Raw genomic sequence first — 22618 nt, forward strand, 5'->3', positions numbered from 1 at the left:
GAGGCGCGATACCCAAATGACAGGTTGAGCTCGCAGTCATCGTACAAAATTTGTCCTATGGTATGATACTATGAAATGCATACTGATACACACCTTGAAAATGGGTAGTGTGATCCGATCTACTGATGAATTCAGGATCATTTGGTGCCGAGTCTGGTAGTTGGGTAGGCCTGGGCCAGGTGTTGATATATATGTCCAAGCTTTTAAATCCTCTCTCCCAGGATATACATACACACTCACATATGCATGCATGCACGCATGCACGCATGCACGCACGCGCACACACGCACACACAGACAGACAGACAGACGTATCAGATGTATCAGACTGATGTGAATACAAACCTAAACCAGTCTGTCTTGTCAGGAAGTGCCTTTTATATAGTTTTCTATTGTAAATTGACTGTCACAGAAAGGTCAGGCGGTCAGTATTCATAGAATAATTGACACTCAATCTATCAATTTCTGACCAAAGCTGCTACATAGACTGGAGTGGTTGTGAACCTGAACTGATACAGGTTTTAGTAAACGATACTGTTGTGTATGCACTTTTCTGATACATTAACAATACATTAAAAAAACCTCTGTGAATATTGCTCTTGATTGAATCTGCCTCTGTTGTTAAATTTTAATGTTGAATCCTGTCACTGAACAAGGCTATAAGGAACAGATATTTGTGTCGGAATTACTGTATTTTTCATATTAATTATAGATGGCACATTGGCAGTTGGAAAAGCTGACTGAAATGTGTTGCTTCTCTGTGTGTTACACCGAATAAAAGCATGACTGCAGAGTAAAAAAAAAAATTAAACATAGCACATACATCCTTTTAGAATAATAGTAATGATAATAATAATGATTATATAAATAAATTTCAAAAAGGGGTCAGAGATTGGCACCCAAAAAGCCTCATTAACTGATTGAAATTGAATAGTGTGAATTTTATTCAATCAAAATGATCTTCACTCTATCCCCTAGCAGATTTTCTTAAGCATTAGGCTCAAAATTCCAATGAAAGAGGTAGTGAGCCAAGGTGCCCCGAAGGTCCAGGTATATGTTCATAAGCTGTCTATCTACTATCTAATTATCTAACACTGACAGGAGAAGGCCTCTACCTCAGTCTTAATGGCAATAGCACAGTTGGGTAGAGCAGTGTATTATCATTATCTACACTATGTACGGCCGTAATGGTATTTGATAGGCATAATGGTAATACTTTTGTGTATAGAATTAGATTTTATGCGCAAGCAGTGTGAGACATTTATTTATTTATTTATTTATTTATTTATTTATTTATTTATTTCCATTCAGGGAGGTAACAATGCTGGGCACACTGTTGTGGTAGATGGTAAGATGTATGACTTCCATCTTCTTCCAAGTGGGCTGGCCAACCCACACTGTATGTCAGTCATAGGTGGGTACATTAAACCAAGGACGTATAATAAACGTCCTTGATCAAACTGGCTGAAGTTTATCAACACACATGGCATACCCAAGTCATATAATGCTTTGCAACTCAAATAATTCCCTATTTTGCTATCAGTCTGGAAAAAATGATGAAATACAGACATGTAGATGCAGAAGTGTTTGCCCTGGCAGTTATAACTGATAAAACTGGTATAAAATTGTTATTAGTAGGTCCAAAGGACTGACAAAAATTTTAAAGCCACCATTGAATTTACAGTCCATCCGGTAATTTTTTTGCAACTGTCAGTCCAGACTGTCATTACAGTTTTTAAGTTTTCTGGAATGCGTAATAATTCTTAAAATTTTATCCATTTTTAGGCAATGGTGTTGTGGTCCATTTACCGCAGATGTTTGACGAGCTTGAAAAGAACCATGCGAAGGGTCTGGAGTGGAAAAACAGGCTACTGCTCTCGAACAGAGCTCACATGGGTAAGTGTTGTAAAACCTCAACACTGTCAGCTAAATGGGTAATGTAGGCCAGTCCACTTGGAAAAGTCCTTAGATGTTATAATTCTATGGGGGTTTTTACTTCATTTTACAAGGTATTCACTTCTTGCTGTTAAACTGATCACTGGACACTGTCAGGAGAAAAACCAACTTCCTTTTTGAATGGTACTTGCTATTTCCCCCCATTTGACACTTAACACATATGGGTTGAAGCAGGGGTAAAGTACCTGGTCTGGTAGTTAAAGATGTTGTTCCGTGATCTTCCAGATGACATAAAAGCAGCACTTATGGAAAACAAATTAGGTTTCATTTAGGTCAATAGCTTTAAAAATTAACTAAGATTTACTAGCCAATGTTTTGATTTTTTTCTGGAAAATTTCAAAAATATTAGTTGGAGAAACAAACTACTGTACTACTCCTGGATTAAGACACAAACCACTGCTAATGCCATTTACTCTACCTGTTGGATCCTAAGATATGCCCTGCTTATTCAAGGCTTGCACCAGAGAAAGCATGCTGTTGCATTACCTAACTTTGCAGCTAATTAATGTGCTTCGCAACTTATTAATGTCGATGGTTTGTGGAAGCCTGAATTGGGTTATGTGGAAACTGGGTTACCTAGAAGAGTGTAGGAACTTTAAGGCTGCTTTCACTAGCAAAGATGATTCCTGGACTATCAGAACTGTAGATCAATATGGCTGCCCTGGTTGAAAGCTTGCTGCATAATCCTCTAATAGACAATGAATAGATTTTATAGCCCAGTAATATTGAAACTGAGCTTGTGTCATACCTGTGTATATAAGGTGTTGTAATAAAAAACAATCATGGTGTTAGATTAAATCTTGACAGTTGTAAATGCATCCCAAAATACTATCAAAGATGTTTGAGAGCAAGAGGGGTATAATGTATTAAGCAGAGATTGAGAGGCTTGATTGATTGCATCTGATTTCTGATGAAATGAGATCCCTCATAATTGTATGTTAGTTTCCAAATGTTGTATGTGGAGATATGCAGTATGTACAGGTAGTACTGTGCACTACTGAGCTACTGTGCATATTACCATGACCTATATCTGTTTATGTTGCCAAAACATCAGTTTGCGCCATTCACATTTCTTGGGTGTTTTTCTTTTTATTCATAACTTAATAAGCTTTGAAAAGTATAAGGCAAAAAAAAAAAAAAATAAAAAATAAAATAAAATAAAATAAAATAATATATATATATATATATATATATATATATATATATATATATATATATATATATATATATATATATAAAATTTGTTTGTTGATAATGTTTGTTGAAGTCCTGCTACTGACATCTTGCCATTTTGTAGTGTTCCATTTATTGTTCAAAATTGTGGTACTGCAGTTAATGTACAAGAAAAAAGATGTCATGTAGATGTCAGGTTGACTGCCACAGAGGAGGTTCAGTTAAAACAACCAAACTATTGAACTACTTTAAATGTAGCTTTGATTAAAGAATAAAGACCAAAAAGGAAAATCAATAAATTCTTAAATATTCTTCTCAACACTTGCAAGCTTTGAAAAATTCATCATGTTACAGTTTCCAGATAACAGGTACAGCAGTCAGTAGACACAAAGATGGTTATGATTTCTTTGATTTATTTAGTGTAAGACAATGAATATGTTAAAAAATAGTGCTTTCAGTTCACATGCTCCTTAAGGAACAGTTCAAAATGAAACTAGAGAATTAATTTCTGCCTATTTTTTATTTGGGAGGAAGAAACAGTTTCAATTTTCTGACTGGACTATCACTCCTGCTGTTTATTGAACATTGTTGAATATTATTGTTTATAAGGGAAACTAGACTGTTCGAAATAAGGAAATGGGCCCCATAACTACATGTCACGATTGGCACATTCAAATTCCCAGCCTGAATAATAAAGATAAATAATAAACTGAATTATCTTAATTAAATTATAATCACCTTTGCTATGATTGATGAGTATTAAAATTTCTACCTCTGTGTATGGAAACAATGACAAGATGGTATGCTTGCTATAAAGCTATCTGTTTACATAGAAGATATATGGAAATAGAACCTCCAAGTCAGGTAGCAAAGTTGGTTGGACAGGTGGACTACCATATGCACATTTCCAGGCATGGGAACACTGCAATGTGTAATAATATCCATAGCTCACATGCAGAGCCGGAAATACTTATACTATCTTTAAAGGGCACATGTTGAGTTTTTTTTTTTATAAATGCATAAGCATTTCATGTTTTAACTTATCAGGTTTTCATTAAAAAAATTCCCCATTTTGATTGGAAATATGTCTTAAAGATACCTGAAACATAATTAAAATGAATAAAGTTGAAGATAACTAGCCTAGGTTTTTTACGTAAGGCATTGCAGAGGGAAATAATGGCCTACCTATAATATGCAGATGCAGCAATGCAAAACCTACCTGTGCAAACCACTGTAGATCTGTGTGAGTTTGTATGTGTGAATAAAATGAGCAGCAGGTGTGTTTCCTTGTCATGTCGTGTGCTGTTTTAATCCATTATTATGTGCTAAATCATAATTTTTTCACTCAATTTTTTGCTCTTTGGAAGTTTTAACTCTGAAGAAGGCTGTCATACTCTATAAATGATAAGCTTTTTAATACATCTTTTTACTGCAACTTATCTTAGTTGATATATATTCAATCATTGAGATATTTTCTTTGCATTGATAGAAAACTGATTTGTTCTTTTTTCCATTTCATAGTTTTTGATTTTCACCAAGCAGTTGATGGCATTCAGGAAACACACAGAGGAAATGCTTTGTAAGCAAACTTCTCCCCATCTTCCTTTCTTAGTAATGATGAAAAGCAAATTTCACTTTCTGATATTTTTACTTTCTTAGTCAAGAGAAATGGGTCTTCAGCACTTTTGTCCTTTAGATTGAAAGATATATGCTTGGCTTGTGAATTATAACAAAACGATGCAAGTTATGTAGTCAATGTTTTTTTTTTTTCACTTTCACAAAGAAATGTAACCCTAATGGAAAAAATATAGAATGTGATGTTTTGAGATTGCTTGCTTGCTGGTTGAGTAGGTTATCAGCTCTACTGTTGACTGCTTTTTTGACATGTTAGAAATCTATATTAACTATTCATTTTATTTATATTATTTCAGTATTGGCACAACTAAAAAAGGAATTGGACCAACATATTCATCAAAGGTAAAAAGAACATTTTAAAAAGTAAATCAGTAAACACCCTCTATAGAGGCTAACCAGTGACAGAAAAGTATAATTTGCACACTTTTTTAAGCAGGAGAGTCCTAATGGTGAAAGTTTTCTCTGCTAGCACAGTTCCAGCAATCAGGTTATGAAGATAAGTTGTGAAATGTGCTCAAAAAATGTCATAAAATATTTCCATGGCATCTTCACCAAGGGCCTAGCTATTGAATACAGATGCTAGAAGTTAGAAAATAAAGTTAATGAAATGGTACATTGCTGGCAAGCAGTTTGCTTTTTGATGGAATACCGCCAGTGTTGACATGCAGTGGTGTATTCGATCATGTCCTATTTAGAACAAATTGATCTACACTTGGACGCATCATACATGTGCACTGGGTCCAAAATGTTCATGATTATGGAACAGGAAATGTTTTTTTTTTTGTATTATTATTAATCCAGGTTCATTTTAGTTTCAATTTGGTGTAATCACCAACTTGAAAATGTTGTTTTCTGTACTTGGGATCAGTTTGTATATGAGGTATAATTTTGCATACAAGACTGAAATAACCTTTCCAAGTTATTATGAAATTTTTGGAAAATTGCTTTTTGGTTTCATGAAGCTAACACACAAGCATACATTCCTATTAATAATAATAATAATTTATTGAGCACTGAAATGTTTTTACATTTAGAGGCTCTCTAACTACTATACATTATACATACGAAAAGATAGTAATGATAGTAAGTAAATGAAAGAGAGAAAAAAATTATACTTATATAATGTTACACAATATACATTCTCTTAATATGCAGGTGAGATGCATGAAATCATTTGTGCACTTCCAGTTAATTACGTTTTTTCATAATTTTACTTACAAAATTCCCTACTGCAATCGCACTCTGCTCAGTGGGTGGGTTTAGAATGATGTCAAGCTGTTTGACCTCGTCTGTTAGACCTTGCAAGTTTACTGACTGACCTATTTGGTCAGTCTTAGAAAAACAATATTTTACCTGAGTTGTCTGTTGTAAGTTCTTTGAAAAACTTACATGTTAATAAATGTTGTTTTATTTATTATTTTCAATACAGGCCACACGGAATGGCCTCAGAATTTGTGACTTGATGGGGGATTTTGAAGTTTTTGCAGTCAAGTAAGTGTCTGAAAAATAATAAAGACATTTGTATTTATATTTATACTTAAACGAAGGTATTTGAAAAAACAAAGTTTTAGGAGAAATTTTCAGATAAATGGTCTGAACATAATAATAACAGACAAAAACAATTACCTTAACGAGAAATTGTCTGTTGCTTGTTAAGAGAAGGGGGTAATTATGCAATTCATGATATCTCTGATTTGTGTTATTCCTTTTCAGATTGCAAAACCTGGCCTGTCAGTTTCAGAAACTTCACCCAGAAGTTGAAATTGATGTGCAAGCAGAATTAGACCAGTATAAGGTGAGCATTTTCTAGAGATTCTGTTGGCAATATATATATTTTTGTATGCATTGAACTTGGTGTGTGATGATCCTGGTTACCTATGTTGTGGGTTGACAGTTGTAGAAAACGGCACTCGATCATATAAAACTTATAAAAAGGCATCTCTTATTCAGGGGTAAGATTAAAGCTATCTATCATTTAACTTGAACACATGGTTGAAAAGACGAGTGCATTTTATTGAAGTTTTGCTGTAAAAATATCTATAAAATTGTTTACAAGACTCAAAAACTAAATCTTGAAACACAAAATGAGATTAAAATATAATACATAATTGTAAATTGAGGTGTATAACATGAATGTAAGTTAAATTGACTATAAATTAAATTGCTCAAAAAATTAAAAGAATGAATAAATTAATTTTTGTAAGTTGATATTAGCACACTGGCAGGAATATGCTTTTATCCATATTTACATCTGTAAAACATGGGTTCCACATGGAGTCCACATTGACTGTAAGTGGAGAAAGATAGCTTTCATGCATTGGACTTTCTTTAAACTTAATCACACATGTGGCACTATAGTCTTTAAATTTTCTGTGTCCATTATGTTTCTTTGGGTGCCTAATGTTGATTATCTGGATATCTGTCTGTGGATTGGACTGAAGTGGAAATATGTGGGGAAGACCTTGAATTTGTTCTCCATTTTCCTCCAAGATGTCACTCCGACAGCCAAATTGTGTTTTTAATTCATCATATGACTTCTTATCCCAGTTGATTTTCATGGGATACGCAGTAACATTGTTAAGGGTGATTTCCTGGTGACAAGAAGACAAATTGACATGTCTTAATGTGTAACCTGTGTTATACTTAATGCTGCTGTCTTTCATGACAAATTTGATGACAAATGTACATTGATGATTTCCCAAGAATTGTCGATGGTGTGGCTGGACAATTGATTTTGGGTAACTTGTTACTTCCTCACAAGGGGTTTGAATACTTATTCCGTCATCTCCGGCCAGTAAAAGTTCACTGATTGTCAATTGAGAGCTATTTATAACTTTGACAATTCTGTGATTGTGAACAAGAGCTGCAGGTTCTGTGGAATTCATATACTTATATTGGAGTGCCACATCTTGCTGAAATGATATGCTGATTGAAGACTGCCCTATGATCTGGAAAGCCATAAGCATGTTGTAAACAGCAATGAGAAGAGCAACAAAAAGAATTACACCTCTTATTACCTTATCCCATAGAAATCCACAAGTGTCCTTCCAGTTACAGCAACAGTCTTTAACAATCATTGTTATTTTCCATAGCAAGCTTATCAGTGTTACTGACGTGGCTATCCTGTTTGCAAATGTAAATAGTTGTTGCTGTGTGTGGCACTGCCTGAAGCTAGCTAGCAACAACACTACAGAAATGGGCAAATCTTCTAGTATGAGCAAAAGAAATGACAATATGCTTCCCCTCTGAATAAGTTTGTGATAATCTGTTCTGTTTTTCACCAAGGCCCGTAGATATAAAACTTCAAGGAAAAACAGGATGGTAGACATGCAAACCAGCCCCAATAGAATGTACAGTAAAATTGTCGTCTGCTCCATATTCTCATTGCTGGCCAATTGAAAGTCTATATAGTTGTACCAGTCACTGATAAGGTCCGAAATGTTGACAAGTAGAGTAATGGTTGCAAGAATTATGACAACCCGTGGAGTGTCTGGTAGAAGATCCACGCTTAAGTCTGCTAAGGAGGCTGAAGGGTCCAGGAAATCCATTCCTTATGAAGTAAATACGTTTAAGTATTTGAAATTGATACATTTACAAACTAAATAGTACATTTTGTATGTGCCTGTATACAAGAAGCACATTTAGTATATATACAAGAAGTTACTTGACTACAATAAAATTACCCAAGACTGCATTATCACCACATGATTAAGATTTATCTCTCATGTAACTTTACCTTTAAAACATACATTTACATTATATAATGATATTGAAATGGATAAACTGAAATTTTGCCAATTTTCATTAATTAAGCAATTATATACCTATAAATTTGGAAATAAGATGACGTAACTAAACATTAGTAAAGTTAGCTTTCTGACTGTATAGCTATTGTTGAAAAGACTTCTAGTTTTATTTATTAAACCTTGATAATAAGCTCAATCAGCAGTCTTGAATTAATGTCAGATAATTATTTCTTTATCAAAAAATGTTAAAACATCCAGTCTAAATAGCAACTTTAATACAAAACCAGTGGCTATGATTATCACACATACTTGCTTTTTTTTAAAAAAAGTCCTTCTGCTATGATAATTATCAGTGTTGAACATGTAGGGGATGTCCTGTCATATAGTAGAAGCAGCATGGAAGAAATCTGTGACTGTTAGTTTCCAGAAGAGTTATCTGAAGATATTATACATAGGACTTCATTTAAATTATGACACATGCATTAAATAAATAGAATTAAATTTACAGCATGACCATTAGCTAGTTCTACTTCCTCTTCCTTATTCATTCATCCAAGAAGGTGTTATTCACGTAAAAGGTTAGTCATTTTAATAAAATGCAGTCAAGCTATTTTACCACTGTTGTTTAATATTCATTAATTTAAATAGCTGTCAAATGAGGTCAAAACTTTGATTAGTTGGAATGTAATGTGACTCATTGTTTCTGAGTCAGATATTTTATTTCTCAGGTGAGTTATAATAATATTTTTCAGTCTTTCTGTACATTATTTCTTAGCATTGAAATTGACTCAGTTATTTGAATTGATGAAATATGCACTTTTGGCAAGAACCTAGGTGTATTTGTGCCTACTGCTGAAAGGAAATGGGGTCAACTAAAGAAATGATAATAATTTGTGCCCTATTAACATTTGCATATCTTTGAAAGGTCTTTGAATGCATGTTTGCTTTTCTGTGATGATGTGTACTCGGTCATACAAAGGCAATCCATGTAGCAGAAACTCTCCTAAAATTGTATTTACAATCTAACCTTATACTTTGTATTGAACTCTCAGCCAGGGTAACAAAGATTTTTTTCACCATGAATTCATAGATATTTTTCTGTCTGATTCTGTATAAAAATATCAAAATAAAAAAAGGAAAGAAAGAATTACATCATACCCCAGCTGATCTTTGGTAGAGAGTGCACTGAACTGTAGTTCTGTCAATGTGGCACTCACAGTCAAACTCAATTTAAGGAGGGTCTCTCATATTTCAGAAACAACTGAATTGAAATTGTAAGACAAAATCTACAGACCATATGAGTAGAAAATAGATAGAGGGATAATCTAGCTTGTTTTTTGAGAGGTAGCATCCAAAAAAATGTCACTTTTATTACATCGCTTTACATGGGGATTTTGCCAAAACTGTCCTAAAATCATTGAAAAATGCAAAAACAAAGAATTCTGCCCTAGTAATTTCAGTCCTATGTGAATATGTTATTGTTCTTAGTAAGTAGAAGTCAAAGAAATTTGGAAAGAATATATACCATGTCCAGTTTGTTCTTGAGAGAGGGCTACTCTTACATGCAATTTTATTGATGTTGCATAGGAATCAAAGGGAATTGTTTAGTATATTTAAATCATTATATGTGTATCAAGGATTTTATAACTTAGCTACTCATTTTGCTTTAAATTGATGAAATGTCTGTTTTTAAATGTGTTTGTTTAAATGGGGTTTGCATTTATATTTTTTAGGAATATAGGGAGAGGATCAGAGACATTGTAACAGACACCCCTCTCTATATGAATGAGGCCCTTAGAAATGGGAAAAAGGTGCTGGTAGAGGGGGCAAACGCATCCATGTTGGATATTGACTTTGGTAAGTTTATGACAAGAATTGTTTTTATAGTTTTTGTGAATAAGTAAAATGTCTTTTGTCATAATATATGTACATGTTTTATTTTGTAATGTATCTAAAAGGGAAAACAGCTCTTCCTTTGCCATTGAAAATTCCACAAGTACATGGTAAACAACACACAAATATAAATTCCTTTTCACTACCAAAATGACGGTTATCGCAATTAGTCTGAAATCTGTGCTTGCCATCAGACCATGTGGACTTTCAAAGATGGCTACCCTCCATATTAATCTAAGAGATTATTACACAAAATACTTTTAAAAAATTTACTAACTTTGAATGTTGGAACAGATTCATTAACCATTGGTAAGTACGGGAAAATTGTCGTTAACCCCAGGAAAATCTGTTCTTTGGCCCTTTTCCTGTCAAAATGAAGAGTTGTTATCCCTTAAAATTGAGTGTCTTTGCTTGCACGCACGCACGCATGCCTGCATGCACACACGCACGCACGCACACACACACACACAGGTAGATAAAGGAGAACATTCAACGTGGCTGCTGTTTTATCCATCTTTAAAATGATTTTCTCTGTTAAAAAAATGAAGCCATTTGGAGTCCATAAAACTAAAGAGTTTTGGAGTTTTTGCCAGCTATAAGATTTAAAAATGTTAAAATCACAAACTCCTTACTATTGTATTTTGTCAAAAAGACATTTATTTGATCCTCCTTCTCTCTGGCCTGATTTAAATACATGATTGAGCAACAAGTAATTTTAAAAAATGTGCTATGGAAGTAAGTCTTTTATTTGATTCATGAATGGTGATAATGACAAGGCAAGGGGTATGAATCATTTCTCAAATGTGGTGGGAGGTTTGTAAAGTTCCTCTGCACGTGCTTATAAAAGATTATGGTATTTTGCCAATTTTGGCATTATACTTTTAGAAGTTTGATGACAAGTAAGGCTGCTTCACATGTGTTCAGAGTTTAGAAAAATCATCTTCTTAAACAGCCTGTTATTAATTTGTCAGAGGGATTAAGAGTGGTGATTCTTCATCTCTATTCACTTTCCTTGGTGTTTATTCTGTCATTACATTACATTACATTACATTTTTATGACAGTTATCTTGAAGTTCAAAAGTTGCAGATTTATGAGCTTTTCAAGTATTATGAAATGTGGTAGATATAACTTAAAAACTGTCCATTATGCTGTCTATCCCCTTGAATTTAATGTAGTTAAAGTTTATAAGTTTGCACAAGCAAGTTTATCCAAGCTTCATGAACACCATTGATTTTGTTGTTTCCATAAATTAATTCCTTCATGACCTCTTAAAACAGTTATATCTCTTCCCACCACAAATCTAAGTGCTGATTCAATTTTATTTTTTGGAGGGGGGTAAATGTATTCTGTTGATTTTACAGGGACGTATCCATCGGTAACCTCCTCCAACTGCAGTATAGGTGGTGTGTGTACGGGTCTTGGTATCCCAGCACAGAAAATTGGAGATGTAATTGGGGTTGTGAAGGCCTACACAACCAGGGTTGGCGGAGGAGTCTTACCCACGGAGCAGCTGAACGTGAGTAGAAATCAAGAGGAAATCGCTCTCTTAAGTGTACAGCTATCATCAAACACAGAAGTACTTTAATGTAAAGAGATCTGCAGTCTATATATATAATAAATATAATTTATATATAATAAATATAAAAACAATAAAAATATAAAACAAAATATAAAAACAATATTATAAGGATCACAGTTTATAAAAAGTCACAATTAGTTCTTGCAGTACATGAAAAGGCTGTATATTGTGATTATTGAGTACTTTACTAACTAATTAATTCAAGTATTACATACAAACAAGCACATTTGTTGTTTAAGTTTTAAGGGTCAGCAATGAGTTAATTGAATCTGCTACAGAATTTCAAATACTATTGGTAATTGTTCCATTTTAGGATATTGGCGAAACCTTGCAAGTAAAAGGCCATGAATTTGGAGTGACCACTGGGCGTAAGAGGCGTTGTGGATGGTTGGACACAGTAGTGGTCAACTACACCAACATGTTAAATGGGTACACATGGTAAGTTGATGGGTACGGTACACTCCTTGTAACCTGTAACACTAAAACTTTTATATCAAACATATTTTATGAAATGGATTTTTTGAAGGGGTGGTGGGGGGGGGGGGGGGAGGTAAACTGAAACTGATAAGACAATGTCTAAGTCAAATCATTGCATTACTTACAAAGTTTCCCGTCATAAAATGACCTAGTTATAAAGAGGTCACTATTTTATGAATGAAATGTTTTGGAGAAATTTGAAATTTGAATGTTCTCAACCTGCTGTTGTAAGATGTTTCAGGCTTTTATTATTATCTTTTAAACATTATCAGGAACAGATAACTCATGTGAAATGTTACTACATTTAGAGTGAAAATATTACACAGAAGTGTCACCAGGAATAATTTGTCATTTATTTTGTGATGTAAAATTACCGAAAAAACTGACTTTTTTTTTTTTTTTGAAGTGTCTGGCACATTTTCAGTGAACGCAAGTTTATTGTTATTTTTGCTTTAGTTTAATTCCACTACAAGATTTGCTGAATGGTACTGAATTAAACAGAAAAATAACCTACATGTTATTTTTGTTGCAGTATTGCATTAACAAAACTTGACATCTTGGATGAATTTGAAGAGGTGAAGATTGGGGCCCAATACAAAATTAATGGCAAGGTCACCAAGTCTTTTCCCCGTAAGTATAGGAAAATATAGCGCTTTTTCTCCGAAATAGCTCAGTTGTTCAAAAATAAACAAATGACAACCCTTTGAAATAAATGCTCTAACTGCTTCAGTTTGGTAATTAAAATTTCTTTTAATTCTGTGTCAAATTTAGCCACATTGGAGGAATTAGCTAAAGTGGATGTTGAATATGTCACGTTACCTGGGTGGAAAAAGAGCACAGCTGACTGCCGGAAATTCTCAGACCTCCCAGAAAATGCTCAAAATTATGTGAAGAAAGTGGAAGAATTAATTGGTGTGCCAAGTAAGATCCTTCACCATTTTCTGTGAAAATTTGCTGATAAAAAAGTTAATAACTTCAAAAGTGTCGCTCATCTGTAATTGCTGGTACATTATGGTAGCAATTTGAAGTTCAATTTGAATAACTTTTTTTCAGTTTTCTATATTTTTGTAGAAACTTTGATATTACATTCTCTCTAACATTAGTGTGACAATGTTTAATAAGAATATTTTTGACCAAATTTCAAAATAAACCTAATTTTTCTTGTCACTGACATTATTCTAACATTTTGAAAAACAATTTTTTTTCCAGTCAAGTGGGTTGGTGTTGGTCAAGACCGCTTATCCCTAATACAGCTGTTTTGAGTACATGACATCCCTGAAGATGTTCAACTTAACAGCTGAATTTCCTCAGTGACAACAAGGATCTGGATTATTATTTTTTTTCTAAATTTACAGTCTGTCAGTTAACGTACCAAAATTAATTTGATTGTCACAACCATATGTGCTTTATTTTAAATTGTCCTACTGTGCATAGCCCACTAGAGTTAACTTTAGGTGCCCTGATTTACTAAGAAATATTTTACTCCCTAAACTGCTGTCATTGATACCAGATAAGGTCTCTAAGATGGGATGATTTTATACAAGTTGAAAACTACTGGGAAAAAATTACTGCATACATATGCAGCAGTTTTCTCTTTGAAACTGCACCGTAGTGTATATATTGGCCATATCAGGCAAGCATGTATCTAACAATATACAAAGTACAGTTTGCTGTCAGAAGTAGAAGCTTACATTCATAGTGCCATGATTAGTTTGTAATACTAGTGAATAGACCAAAAGCAGTGAGGGCAGCATTATAAAAATGACATTATGTGATAGTAGTTTGATTAGCTTCCAGGTGGAGGGATAAAGGTCAAATGATCACTCAATTTTGTCAATAATTATTGGAGCACCTTTTTTTCTGTTGTTGTTTTAAGAATAAACAGAAGTGTTTTTATTAACTTTTCAGTTATGTATCTTACCTTGTAATTAACCTTGATTAATCCATTTTTTGTTGAACATACATTTTTTTCGTGGTCTTACTGACATACTTTTGAATATCCATAGTTTTCATTCCTTACAAATGCATTTTTCTGCTTTTTGATAACTTTTTTTTTTATTGTTATATTTCCCTTTTGTTTAGGCCAGTCTTTTTGCATGTCAAAATTATAGGAGATTGAATATTTAGCTTTGGGTGGACGTTGCCTTCAGTTAAGTGGCATTGATTTTTGGGAGTGAAGTTTTATGTAATAATAATTTTCATCATGCAGCTGTGAGAGAATAATGAAAATTGATACAAGGTATGATACAAGTTGTGTCAAATTTGCACTTCATAAATTATTTATAGCTACGGGTAAAATGGATCGCTTGAGACAAGAATTTTTGTGATGAGGATTTTTATGGTGAAGGTATGAATTTCAAAAACAGCTTCTACAAGTGGAGATTTGAAATGTATTTCTTGACCCACTATGGAGTTGCTTATTAATAGTTCCTATTAAAGGCCATGGGAGATGATTTAGCTTCATCATAGGGAATTAGCTTTCTTAATTTATAATTTGTCTAGTTTTGCTGGTTACCTTGGAAAAGTTCAGGATGTCATTTTGAACAATCATTGGTTTGAAAAATATTAATGAGCAAAAATGCATTAAGGGTCATTCTGTGAGTCTTAAGTGTTTTAGGGGTCATATTACACAAAAGTGGAAATAATTGTACAAATAGTTTTATTTTAAATCTTCATAATCTACACATTGTGGTAAATGAGCCGAGTGCTTTGTTATATGTGAACTGGTGATGGTTGCTGTGTTGAAACAATTGTACAAGTCATTGAATAAAGCATGCACTGATGCTCATATTTATTCTTTCTAAACATTTAACAATGCTGCATTTCAACCTATACAGTATTTGTATTGCTTACAATGATCATCTGCATTGTTTTTTCTTAATTATCCAAAATCATAACAAAACCTCAATTTTCAATGATTATTGAAAAAAATTTTTATCATCACATCTAACATAAATGACAGAGAAACTGATTTTTAAAAATCGGAGGCATTCAAGAATACTTAATCATGTAACTAGGCTAGAGGACTATGAGAAATTCTATCCACACATCTGTGTTTCATGCATCGGAAAACACAAGTTTGTATAGGTACCCCATAAAAAATCAATTAACAAAAACAAATATACTTACAATTTTCCAAAAGTTGTTAAAAACTGCCAAAATAAATATGCAGAAAATTTTATACACTATCTACAAGTTTTGTACTCTCAAGACTGGTGATTGAGAACTGTTAGGAAGCAGCCACTGCTGAAGCAGATGCCTGCTGTTGACTTTGTTGCTGTAATGGTTTCCTCTGTCCCACTGGCTTGCTGAGAATATCATAAGCAAAAGGTTCCTCAAAAAGGGTATCATCTGGTGAGATTTCATCCTTGGCATATCTGAAACATATACCAATTCTGGGACAATAGAAACAAGATTCTGCACAAGTATTTCTAATCAGTACAAGCTACAGAACTTAAACTATGTTTAAATGATAATTGATGAAAACCCCATTTAGGTCTTATGTGACACTTATGATTATTTTCACTTGAAAAAGCAACAGTAGCTCATTATGTTATAGCAAAACCTACTTGAGAGTTTTCACAAAGAAATTCTGCCCTCCTTCATTCATTTTTAAAACGGTCATCATCACTTTCTTCATCTGAGTTCTGAAAAATATGGATCAAAATGTAGTTTCACAGATTAAGTTACTGTAAATCTTAAATTAAGTATCTTAGCTGTACCTCCCTCACACACAAAGCTTCATTAACATGCTCAAGTCTACACTATAGATACCACAAAAAAAATCATGTATTTTATGATGACAACTTTGTCAAAGTTATATCAAATTTTCTACAAATATTTTATATAAAAAGTATGCTTTAGCTTTAAGCACAAGTTTTTACTTAAAAACCTACTTGAATGCCATGAGCTCTAATATCTGCATCATAAACTTTCCAAGACCTTTCCTTCTGACTTCTTTATTAAGGTGAATTTCATAACTGAAAATAAATATATGAAATCATTTAATCAATGAAAAAAAAATCAATGGATGCATGATTCCATAAATGAGCAGCTGCATTAAAAAAGCTATTTGAATAAATATTATCAAATATTGGCAACAGACCTACTTTTTCAGTTTGCCAAATACATTTTTTAGTTTGTAGTTTTTTCACAAACTGGAGGGTCAGATATTTAAATAAGTAGGTCAATTTACAACCAGAAATCTTAAAGTGCAGTTTTAAAGCTCTTTTATGGTTGATTGAGCGATTAATTTGGTTTTTCCCTTGGAATGTCAACTTTATTTTAATTTTAAAGAAACTAGTGGGAGTGGTTTATATGTGCTCCATGTGGCTTTCTAAACGTGGAAACAGTTACACCACTCACCAGTATAATACTTCCACTTCTTCCTCCAGGTCAAATCGGAAGTGTATGAAGGCCACAGGTTTGTTATCATCAGTGCGTGCAAGGAGATACCACGCTGCCTCATCAGTAAGTTCATCCCTCTTATCCTTATCATTCCACCCCCAGTCACTGTCTTCATACCTAGAAGATGAATATAGATTTAGAGGAAAGGTTACCTCATTTAACAGGTTAACATCTATATTTCATCCTGGGTGTATCTAAGAATTCGAACATTTGAAAGACAGAAAGAAAGACACAAGGGAGTTGCTTATGCCAGTGTTATATATTCTTCTGGATATTTTCTTTGTCAAAAGTCAATTATTTCCTCACCTATATCAGAGGCCACTCTTGAAAGTTTATTGCTTGAGTACGTTTTGCTAAATCAGTGATAAAAAAGCAAGGGCAAATGTTTCTCGAATCATTTATATTTCACATTTAATGAATATCTAATATGCCAGCCTAAGCATGCTAAATGATCCAAATAGTACAAGGGTCAATTTACTACATAATGCACCTAATTGAAACTATTAAAAAATGTTGATTCTATACTTACATCTTTTGCATGTTGTCCTTGGTGAGCTGGAAGGCCCAATCTATTGTATCTCTGTCCAAATCTGTCACTCTTTTGCATTCTATTGTGACCTTTAAGCTGAAATTATGAAATCTGATAAATGTCCTTGGCTTGAATTCCCAATATGCTATCATCAAGTCAGTTTGTTTTGGCATTAGCACTAGTATCTAGATATAGATAGCTACAGACAGTTATAGATAACTATCATTAATTCTAATAGCTTTTAAATGCTTACCCATTTCTGTCGAATGTCTTGAATGGTTGTAATGTAGCCATGGGATCTTCTAACTAAAATGTTTATTTATGCAAATGTGTTATCAAATTAGACAGTTCTGTTATGAATTAAAGTTGGAAGCCTCCAGGAAACACTCGGTCATTTAACATTTCATATAACAAAATCATGCCAAATCAAAATCTTTTTTTTTTCTTTTAATTTCCATAAGCCAAAGTACTTGGCCTTAACAAATTAATAGTAAGGACTAGTAAATTGCAGAACTTAATGTATCTACAGAAGAATTGGTACACCATTACACTATAGTCAAATTATAATGCCTGACAATAATTTTTGCGATACTACATGCAGTAGGTAACAAGGTACTCATAACATTTCAAGCAAGTATCACAATCTGGACTATTGTTTTTGCTCTTGTACATGTAACAAAATGCAGAAAAATTTTCACTTCTTAAATGAAAATCTACATATATATTGAGGCAATCACCTTATTTGCTGCATCACACACAGCTTGAGAAGCAGCTATTCTGGACGATTCCTACAAAAAATACACAAGATGTTTAAAGTTTAATTTCTATCTTATGAAATTGAAGGACTTAAATTGTCTTTCCTGAGAGCAGATAAGTTGATATTGTTTGAATTTGTGACATTGGCAAGCCATAATTGGGCCAACCTTGAGTCAATGTCAAAATAACTTCAATTGTGCCAGTGACTAACCATATGTTGGGTCAATGCACTCTCGCTTTCTAGGTTTGGTCTAATACTTCCCATGAATTTTATATCTTTTAGGCAATATATGAGGGCAAGTGTAACAATTAAACAATTAAAATGCATATTTTCACTGTTTTTACTGACATTAATATTTGACATAATTGCATGGTTAGTGTTAATAATGTTAAATATTTACCTCTTTTCTCTTTAGTCTCTTTTCTTTGGCCTTTGATGACTCCTTGTTAGATTTTCGCTATAAATATATACCAAGATAAAATTAAATGTTACCTTATTAAATTATGGTGATATTAAGTGGAAAAATGTACAAATTCAGATCCTGCACCAGTGTCAAGTAGAATGAAAAAAGGCAATCTGAGACATAATGTTAGTTAAATAAAATGACCCCTCTTATTTGTGAAAAATTTGGATCCATATACACTTGATTTGTGCTCGTGCACCGGCATTAAACAAAGACGTGTTAATTACAGTTCTGCTACCCTTAATCTGATCATCTTGTATTAAACTGTCGATTCCTAAATGATGATTATAATGTATGGACTGTGACAATTTGATAAAAATTAATCGCTGACGGCAGCAGCTGAAAAAAGATTACGGATCGTATGCTATCATCTCTCAATTTCAAAGTTTTTCCAACAGTAACTGCACTCATAAACGAATCATAAATACTTACACCCATACTGTCTCTCTGTATGTAGTATTTATGAAATATTTTCCTGCTAATTCCAACGAAACAGCCAACTTGGCGTACGGATGCGAACTCCCGCCAGATTATCTAGGTCAAGGTGAAGGTCTTTATGACAAAAGACTTGGGGATTTGTACATTACGGATTTATTATAATTACATCAAAATCATGGTGGAAATGGAAAATGTGGTGCTTGAAAAAATAAATGGGTCCCCACATGGAAAACATATATATTTAAAGTACAAACATTAAATTCTCAACAGGGCTCGGCGCTTTTTCTCATTTTCAATTGTGTTTGTTGAGACAAACGCAATGATAACCGCTTTTGTTTTAGTTTTCTAACACGCTTGCGTAGACTTACCGGTGAGCTTTTCTTTCTGCGTGTTTTGATTACGACGCGCACACTGTGTTAGTTCAGCATGCGATCGATACAATATGAATTGAAATTGTGCGAGGGAAAATACGTGTACTTAATATTGACTTAATTTTATTGTAAATGTGCTTTGCAGTATATTTGTAACATTTTCTAAATAACGTTTTTACTCCCGGCGATCAGAGTACTACAAGCGTTGATCTTTGAGGTTTGCAAACGTGTGAAGTTGCATATTGTACTTCAGCAGTTCGTGATTTACCTGAAAGCTTATATACTGGCAAACGAGTAGTTTCGTATTAACTAATAGCAGGAGGGGATGCCAAGCGGCCTCTTGCTTGAGATCCGCCGCGCGTAGTGCTTGCAAACATTACACATATTCGCGCTGGTGTAGTGTATTAATATCTACAGATATATAGCTCGCTTCGGTAGAGCGCGGTACACCTTCGACGGCGCAGCGGGGATGTATTTCTAGACCAGCACACACGCAGCTGATTTACTGATGTTAGAGATTGACCATATATAGCACATGATCATATCTGAGGCTGGCTGCTAGATAGGTGTGGAGAGAGTTATGACTGCCTCATGTGCTGAAGAGGGCTAAAATTAACAATAGTGTTGGACGTCAGCTGCAGGAGGATCAGGTAGCTTCAGCTTGCTGCACTGTATTATCCACACCAGCAGCACTGCTAGGTAGCTAGAAGCCTGTGGCCAGGTATGCCTCTGCTTGCTGTACTACTCTAGTGCCCAGAGAGTCAGTCAACTCAAGATGGAGTGTCACACCAAAAGCAGGATGTTTCCTTGGTCGCCTGTAACAATAATGTTGTCTGTGGCAGTGATGTTGTTAGCTATGCAGACTGTCAATGCACAGAACAATACTGAAACTGGTATAGAAGGCGAGGATCCCCACTATGACAAATGCCTGGGGATACGTCCCTGTAAGAAAGGGAATATGTTACCAGTTTGGCAGCCAGATGAAAACCTCAGTAGTGGAGACAAGGCAGCTAGAGCTATAGTGTACTTTATTAGCCTGATTTACACGTTTCTGGGAGTTTCGATCGTAGCAGATCGTTTCATGGGAGCGATTGAGGTGATTACTTCCAAAGAAAAAGAACTAACAGTCAAAATGGCCAATGGAGATACACAAATTGTAGTGGTACGGGTTTGGAATGAAACTGTTTCAAATTTAACTCTTATGGCTCTTGGTTCTTCAGCCCCTGAGATTTTACTGTCAATTATTGAAATTTGTTTTAATAATAACTTTAAAGCTGGAGATCTTGGCCCTGGTACAATTGTAGGAAGTGCAGCCTTTAATCTCTTTGTCATCATTTCAATTTGTGTGTATGTTGTCCCTGAAGGAGAAGTGAGACGCATAAAGCATCTTCGCGTTTTCTTTATCACTGCATCGTGGAGTATATTTGCATATTTGTGGTTGTATTTCATTATTGCAGTAATAACACCAGGGGAGGTGAATCTCTGGGAAGCTGTCGTTACGCTTATGTTTTTCCCTCTAACTGTAATAAGTGCATACATTGCAGACAAAAAACTACTACCACATAGATTTTTGAGGAAAAGATACAGGGCGAATCGTGGGAAGACCATGGTGGTGCAAGCAGAAGGCGATGTTGAATTGGCAGACGGTAAAGCAAACAATGTAGAATTCAAGGGGCTTGAGGATGCTGGGGAGGATGTTCGTGAATTTGAGCGCCATCGGAAAGAATACATTGAAATTCTGCGAGAGCTTCGCAAAAAGAATCCCAATGCTGACATGAAAACATTGGAGGAAATGGCAGAATATGAGTTGCTGAACCGTGGGCCAAAAAGTCGAGCCTACTATCGCATCCAAGCCACTCGTAAGCTTACTGGTGGGGGTAATGTCATCAAAAAGGCTAAGATTGAGAAGACACTTCATGAAGAGGCCGAGGAAAAAGAGGAGGAACCAGATGACAACATCACCAGAGTATTCTTCGACCCTGGGCACTATACAGTAATGGAAAATGTTGGCAAGTTCAGCATCACAGTTACCAGGAAGGGTGGCGACTTGAGCCAAACCCTGTATGTAGACTATAGAACGGAAGATGGGACTGCCAACGCAGGCACTGATTATGAGCATGCAGAGGGCACTGTCATATTTCAGACCGGGGAAGTTCACAAGCAGTTTGAAGTCACCATCCTGGACGATGACATCTTTGAAGAAGACGAGCACTTCTATGTCCATCTAAGCAATCTGCGTCTTGGTGATGCCAATGGAATGTTTCACAGTCATGGCCAGCATGATCAGGAGCTGGTCAAACTGGACACCCCATCTACAGCCACTGTCATGATCCTAGATGATGACCATGCTGGTATCTTCCATTTTGCGGAGAGTGAAATGGCTGTGGTTGAGTCTGTTGGGCACGCAGAGGTGAAGGTGTGTCGGTCTTCTGGGGCACGTGGTCGTGTGAGACTACCCTACCAAATCACTGAAGGAACAGCCAAGTTGGGCAAGGATTTTGAAGAGGAATCTGGGGTCTTGATATTCGAAAATGATGAATATGAGTGAGTATGCAGTCCTTTTCCTCACCATTTTGCCTGTTTGAAAATGTTTTAATTTATCTTCCAGTCCTGCTTGCCCCTAATGATCCTTTTTCCTGTAATATATCTACACTTTTCAGTTTGCCCCTTTCCACATGTATAAAACGACTGTCAGAATATATTATTTTTAGTATTCTGTAACTCACTGTTTGCCCTTCTAATTATGTTCCAAAATGATCAAAAATACACTGTGCCAAGAAGTTCATTTAACCTTTTGCATGCACCAATATTACCCCAACTGCTGCAGTGTGAGAGCACTCATGAAATCCTCATGCAGTATTAAGTGCTCATTCCCATGAGGCATCTGTCCACTGCTTCTCCAGATATGAATGAAATCATTGTACTTTTAGTACTATTATTTGATTGCCTTATATTCCCAACAGCCCTTAAAATTTTCTATGTGGTTTGATATAATTGGTTAGTAGGATTCCTTTTTTAAACTTACAATGTTATGAGAATGCAAAATAAGTATTACTAGGAGAGATGTCTACAATTTTTATTATTAAAAAAAGCACAGTACAATTCTACAGAAGTTTTTAAGTGAAGGGTGCTTATCATAAATGCATAAGAGGCATCATATAAAAACAAGAAACTTACCCATATAAAAAAGTACA

The 22618-nt window shown here is 34.6% G+C and overlaps 5 protein-coding genes across 6 annotated transcripts in view; 2 read left to right on the forward strand and 3 right to left on the reverse strand.

Moving 5' to 3' along the window:
• Nucleotides 1-2390, reverse strand: part of LOC106171080 (betaine--homocysteine S-methyltransferase 1) — a 21704-nt gene extending 19314 nt beyond the window's left edge. Inside the window, exon 1 of the mRNA XM_087004478.1 lies at nucleotides 2374-2390. The gene's annotated coding sequence lies outside the window, so the exon portion shown is untranslated. The remainder of the gene's footprint in view (nucleotides 1-2373) is intronic.
• The window catches only part of LOC106171078 (adenylosuccinate synthetase isozyme 1 B-like), a 16616-nt gene extending 1369 nt beyond the window's left edge, over nucleotides 1-15247 (forward strand). Inside the window, exons 2-13 of the mRNA XM_013551206.2 lie at nucleotides 1311-1413; nucleotides 1785-1895; nucleotides 4650-4707; nucleotides 5060-5105; nucleotides 6193-6254; nucleotides 6477-6558; nucleotides 10243-10366; nucleotides 11765-11919; nucleotides 12296-12420; nucleotides 12992-13089; nucleotides 13231-13380; nucleotides 13669-15247. Of these exons, the coding sequence (XP_013406660.1) occupies nucleotides 1311-1413; nucleotides 1785-1895; nucleotides 4650-4707; nucleotides 5060-5105; nucleotides 6193-6254; nucleotides 6477-6558; nucleotides 10243-10366; nucleotides 11765-11919; nucleotides 12296-12420; nucleotides 12992-13089; nucleotides 13231-13380; nucleotides 13669-13721 (1167 nt within the window). The 3' untranslated portion in view covers nucleotides 13722-15247. The remainder of the gene's footprint in view (nucleotides 1-1310; nucleotides 1414-1784; nucleotides 1896-4649; nucleotides 4708-5059; nucleotides 5106-6192; nucleotides 6255-6476; nucleotides 6559-10242; nucleotides 10367-11764; nucleotides 11920-12295; nucleotides 12421-12991; nucleotides 13090-13230; nucleotides 13381-13668) is intronic.
• Nucleotides 6585-10080, reverse strand: LOC147763447 (uncharacterized). Its single transcript, XM_087004470.1, has 2 exons — nucleotides 8819-10080; nucleotides 6585-8313 (listed from the first exon to the last, which is right to left on the reverse strand). The coding sequence occupies exon 2, from the start codon at nucleotides 8309-8311 to the stop codon at nucleotides 6974-6976; it is 1338 nt and encodes a 445-aa protein (XP_086860596.1). The 5' UTR covers nucleotides 8312-8313; nucleotides 8819-10080; the 3' UTR covers nucleotides 6585-6973.
• LOC106171082 (N-alpha-acetyltransferase 40) lies at nucleotides 15227-19188 on the reverse strand. The gene is made up of 9 exons (XM_013551209.3): nucleotides 19048-19188; nucleotides 18553-18609; nucleotides 18133-18183; nucleotides 17649-17701; nucleotides 17396-17491; nucleotides 16825-16983; nucleotides 16356-16439; nucleotides 16029-16106; nucleotides 15227-15836 (listed from the first exon to the last, which is right to left on the reverse strand). The coding sequence occupies exons 1-9, from the start codon at nucleotides 19051-19053 to the stop codon at nucleotides 15689-15691; spliced, it is 732 nt and encodes a 243-aa protein (XP_013406663.1). The 5' UTR covers nucleotides 19054-19188; the 3' UTR covers nucleotides 15227-15688.
• Nucleotides 19189-19393: 205 nt separating this feature from the next.
• Nucleotides 19394-22618, forward strand: part of LOC106171046 (sodium/calcium exchanger 1) — a 61160-nt gene continuing 57935 nt past the window's right edge. For both annotated transcript variants that reach the window (XM_013551140.2, XM_013551141.2), the window contains exon 1: nucleotides 19394-21968. In XM_013551140.2, the coding sequence (XP_013406594.1) occupies nucleotides 20200-21968 (1769 nt within the window). In that variant the 5' untranslated portion in view covers nucleotides 19394-20199. The remainder of the gene's footprint in view (nucleotides 21969-22618) is intronic.

This window comes from Lingula anatina, chromosome 2 (genome assembly GCF_051362555.1).
Source record: "Lingula anatina isolate TDL-2025a chromosome 2, LinAna3.0, whole genome shotgun sequence".
NCBI lineage: Eukaryota > Metazoa > Brachiopoda > Lingulata > Lingulida > Lingulidae > Lingula > Lingula anatina.

Bases quoted from the DNA above. Each gene is read 5' to 3' on its own strand.
- LOC106171082 (XM_013551209.3), bottom strand. The intron at 17,702-18,132 runs GTGATTGCCTCA...TAAACATTTTAG, and splicing joins TGTGTGATGCAGCAAATAAG to TTAGAAGATCCCATGGCTAC. The intron at 15,837-16,028 runs GTAGGTTTTGCT...TATATGTTTCAG, and splicing joins TTCTTTGTGAAAACTCTCAA to ATATGCCAAGGATGAAATCT.
- LOC147763447 (XM_087004470.1), bottom strand. From the start codon at position 8,311: ATGGATTTCCTGGACCCTTCAGCCTCCTTAGCAGACTTAAGCGTGGAT.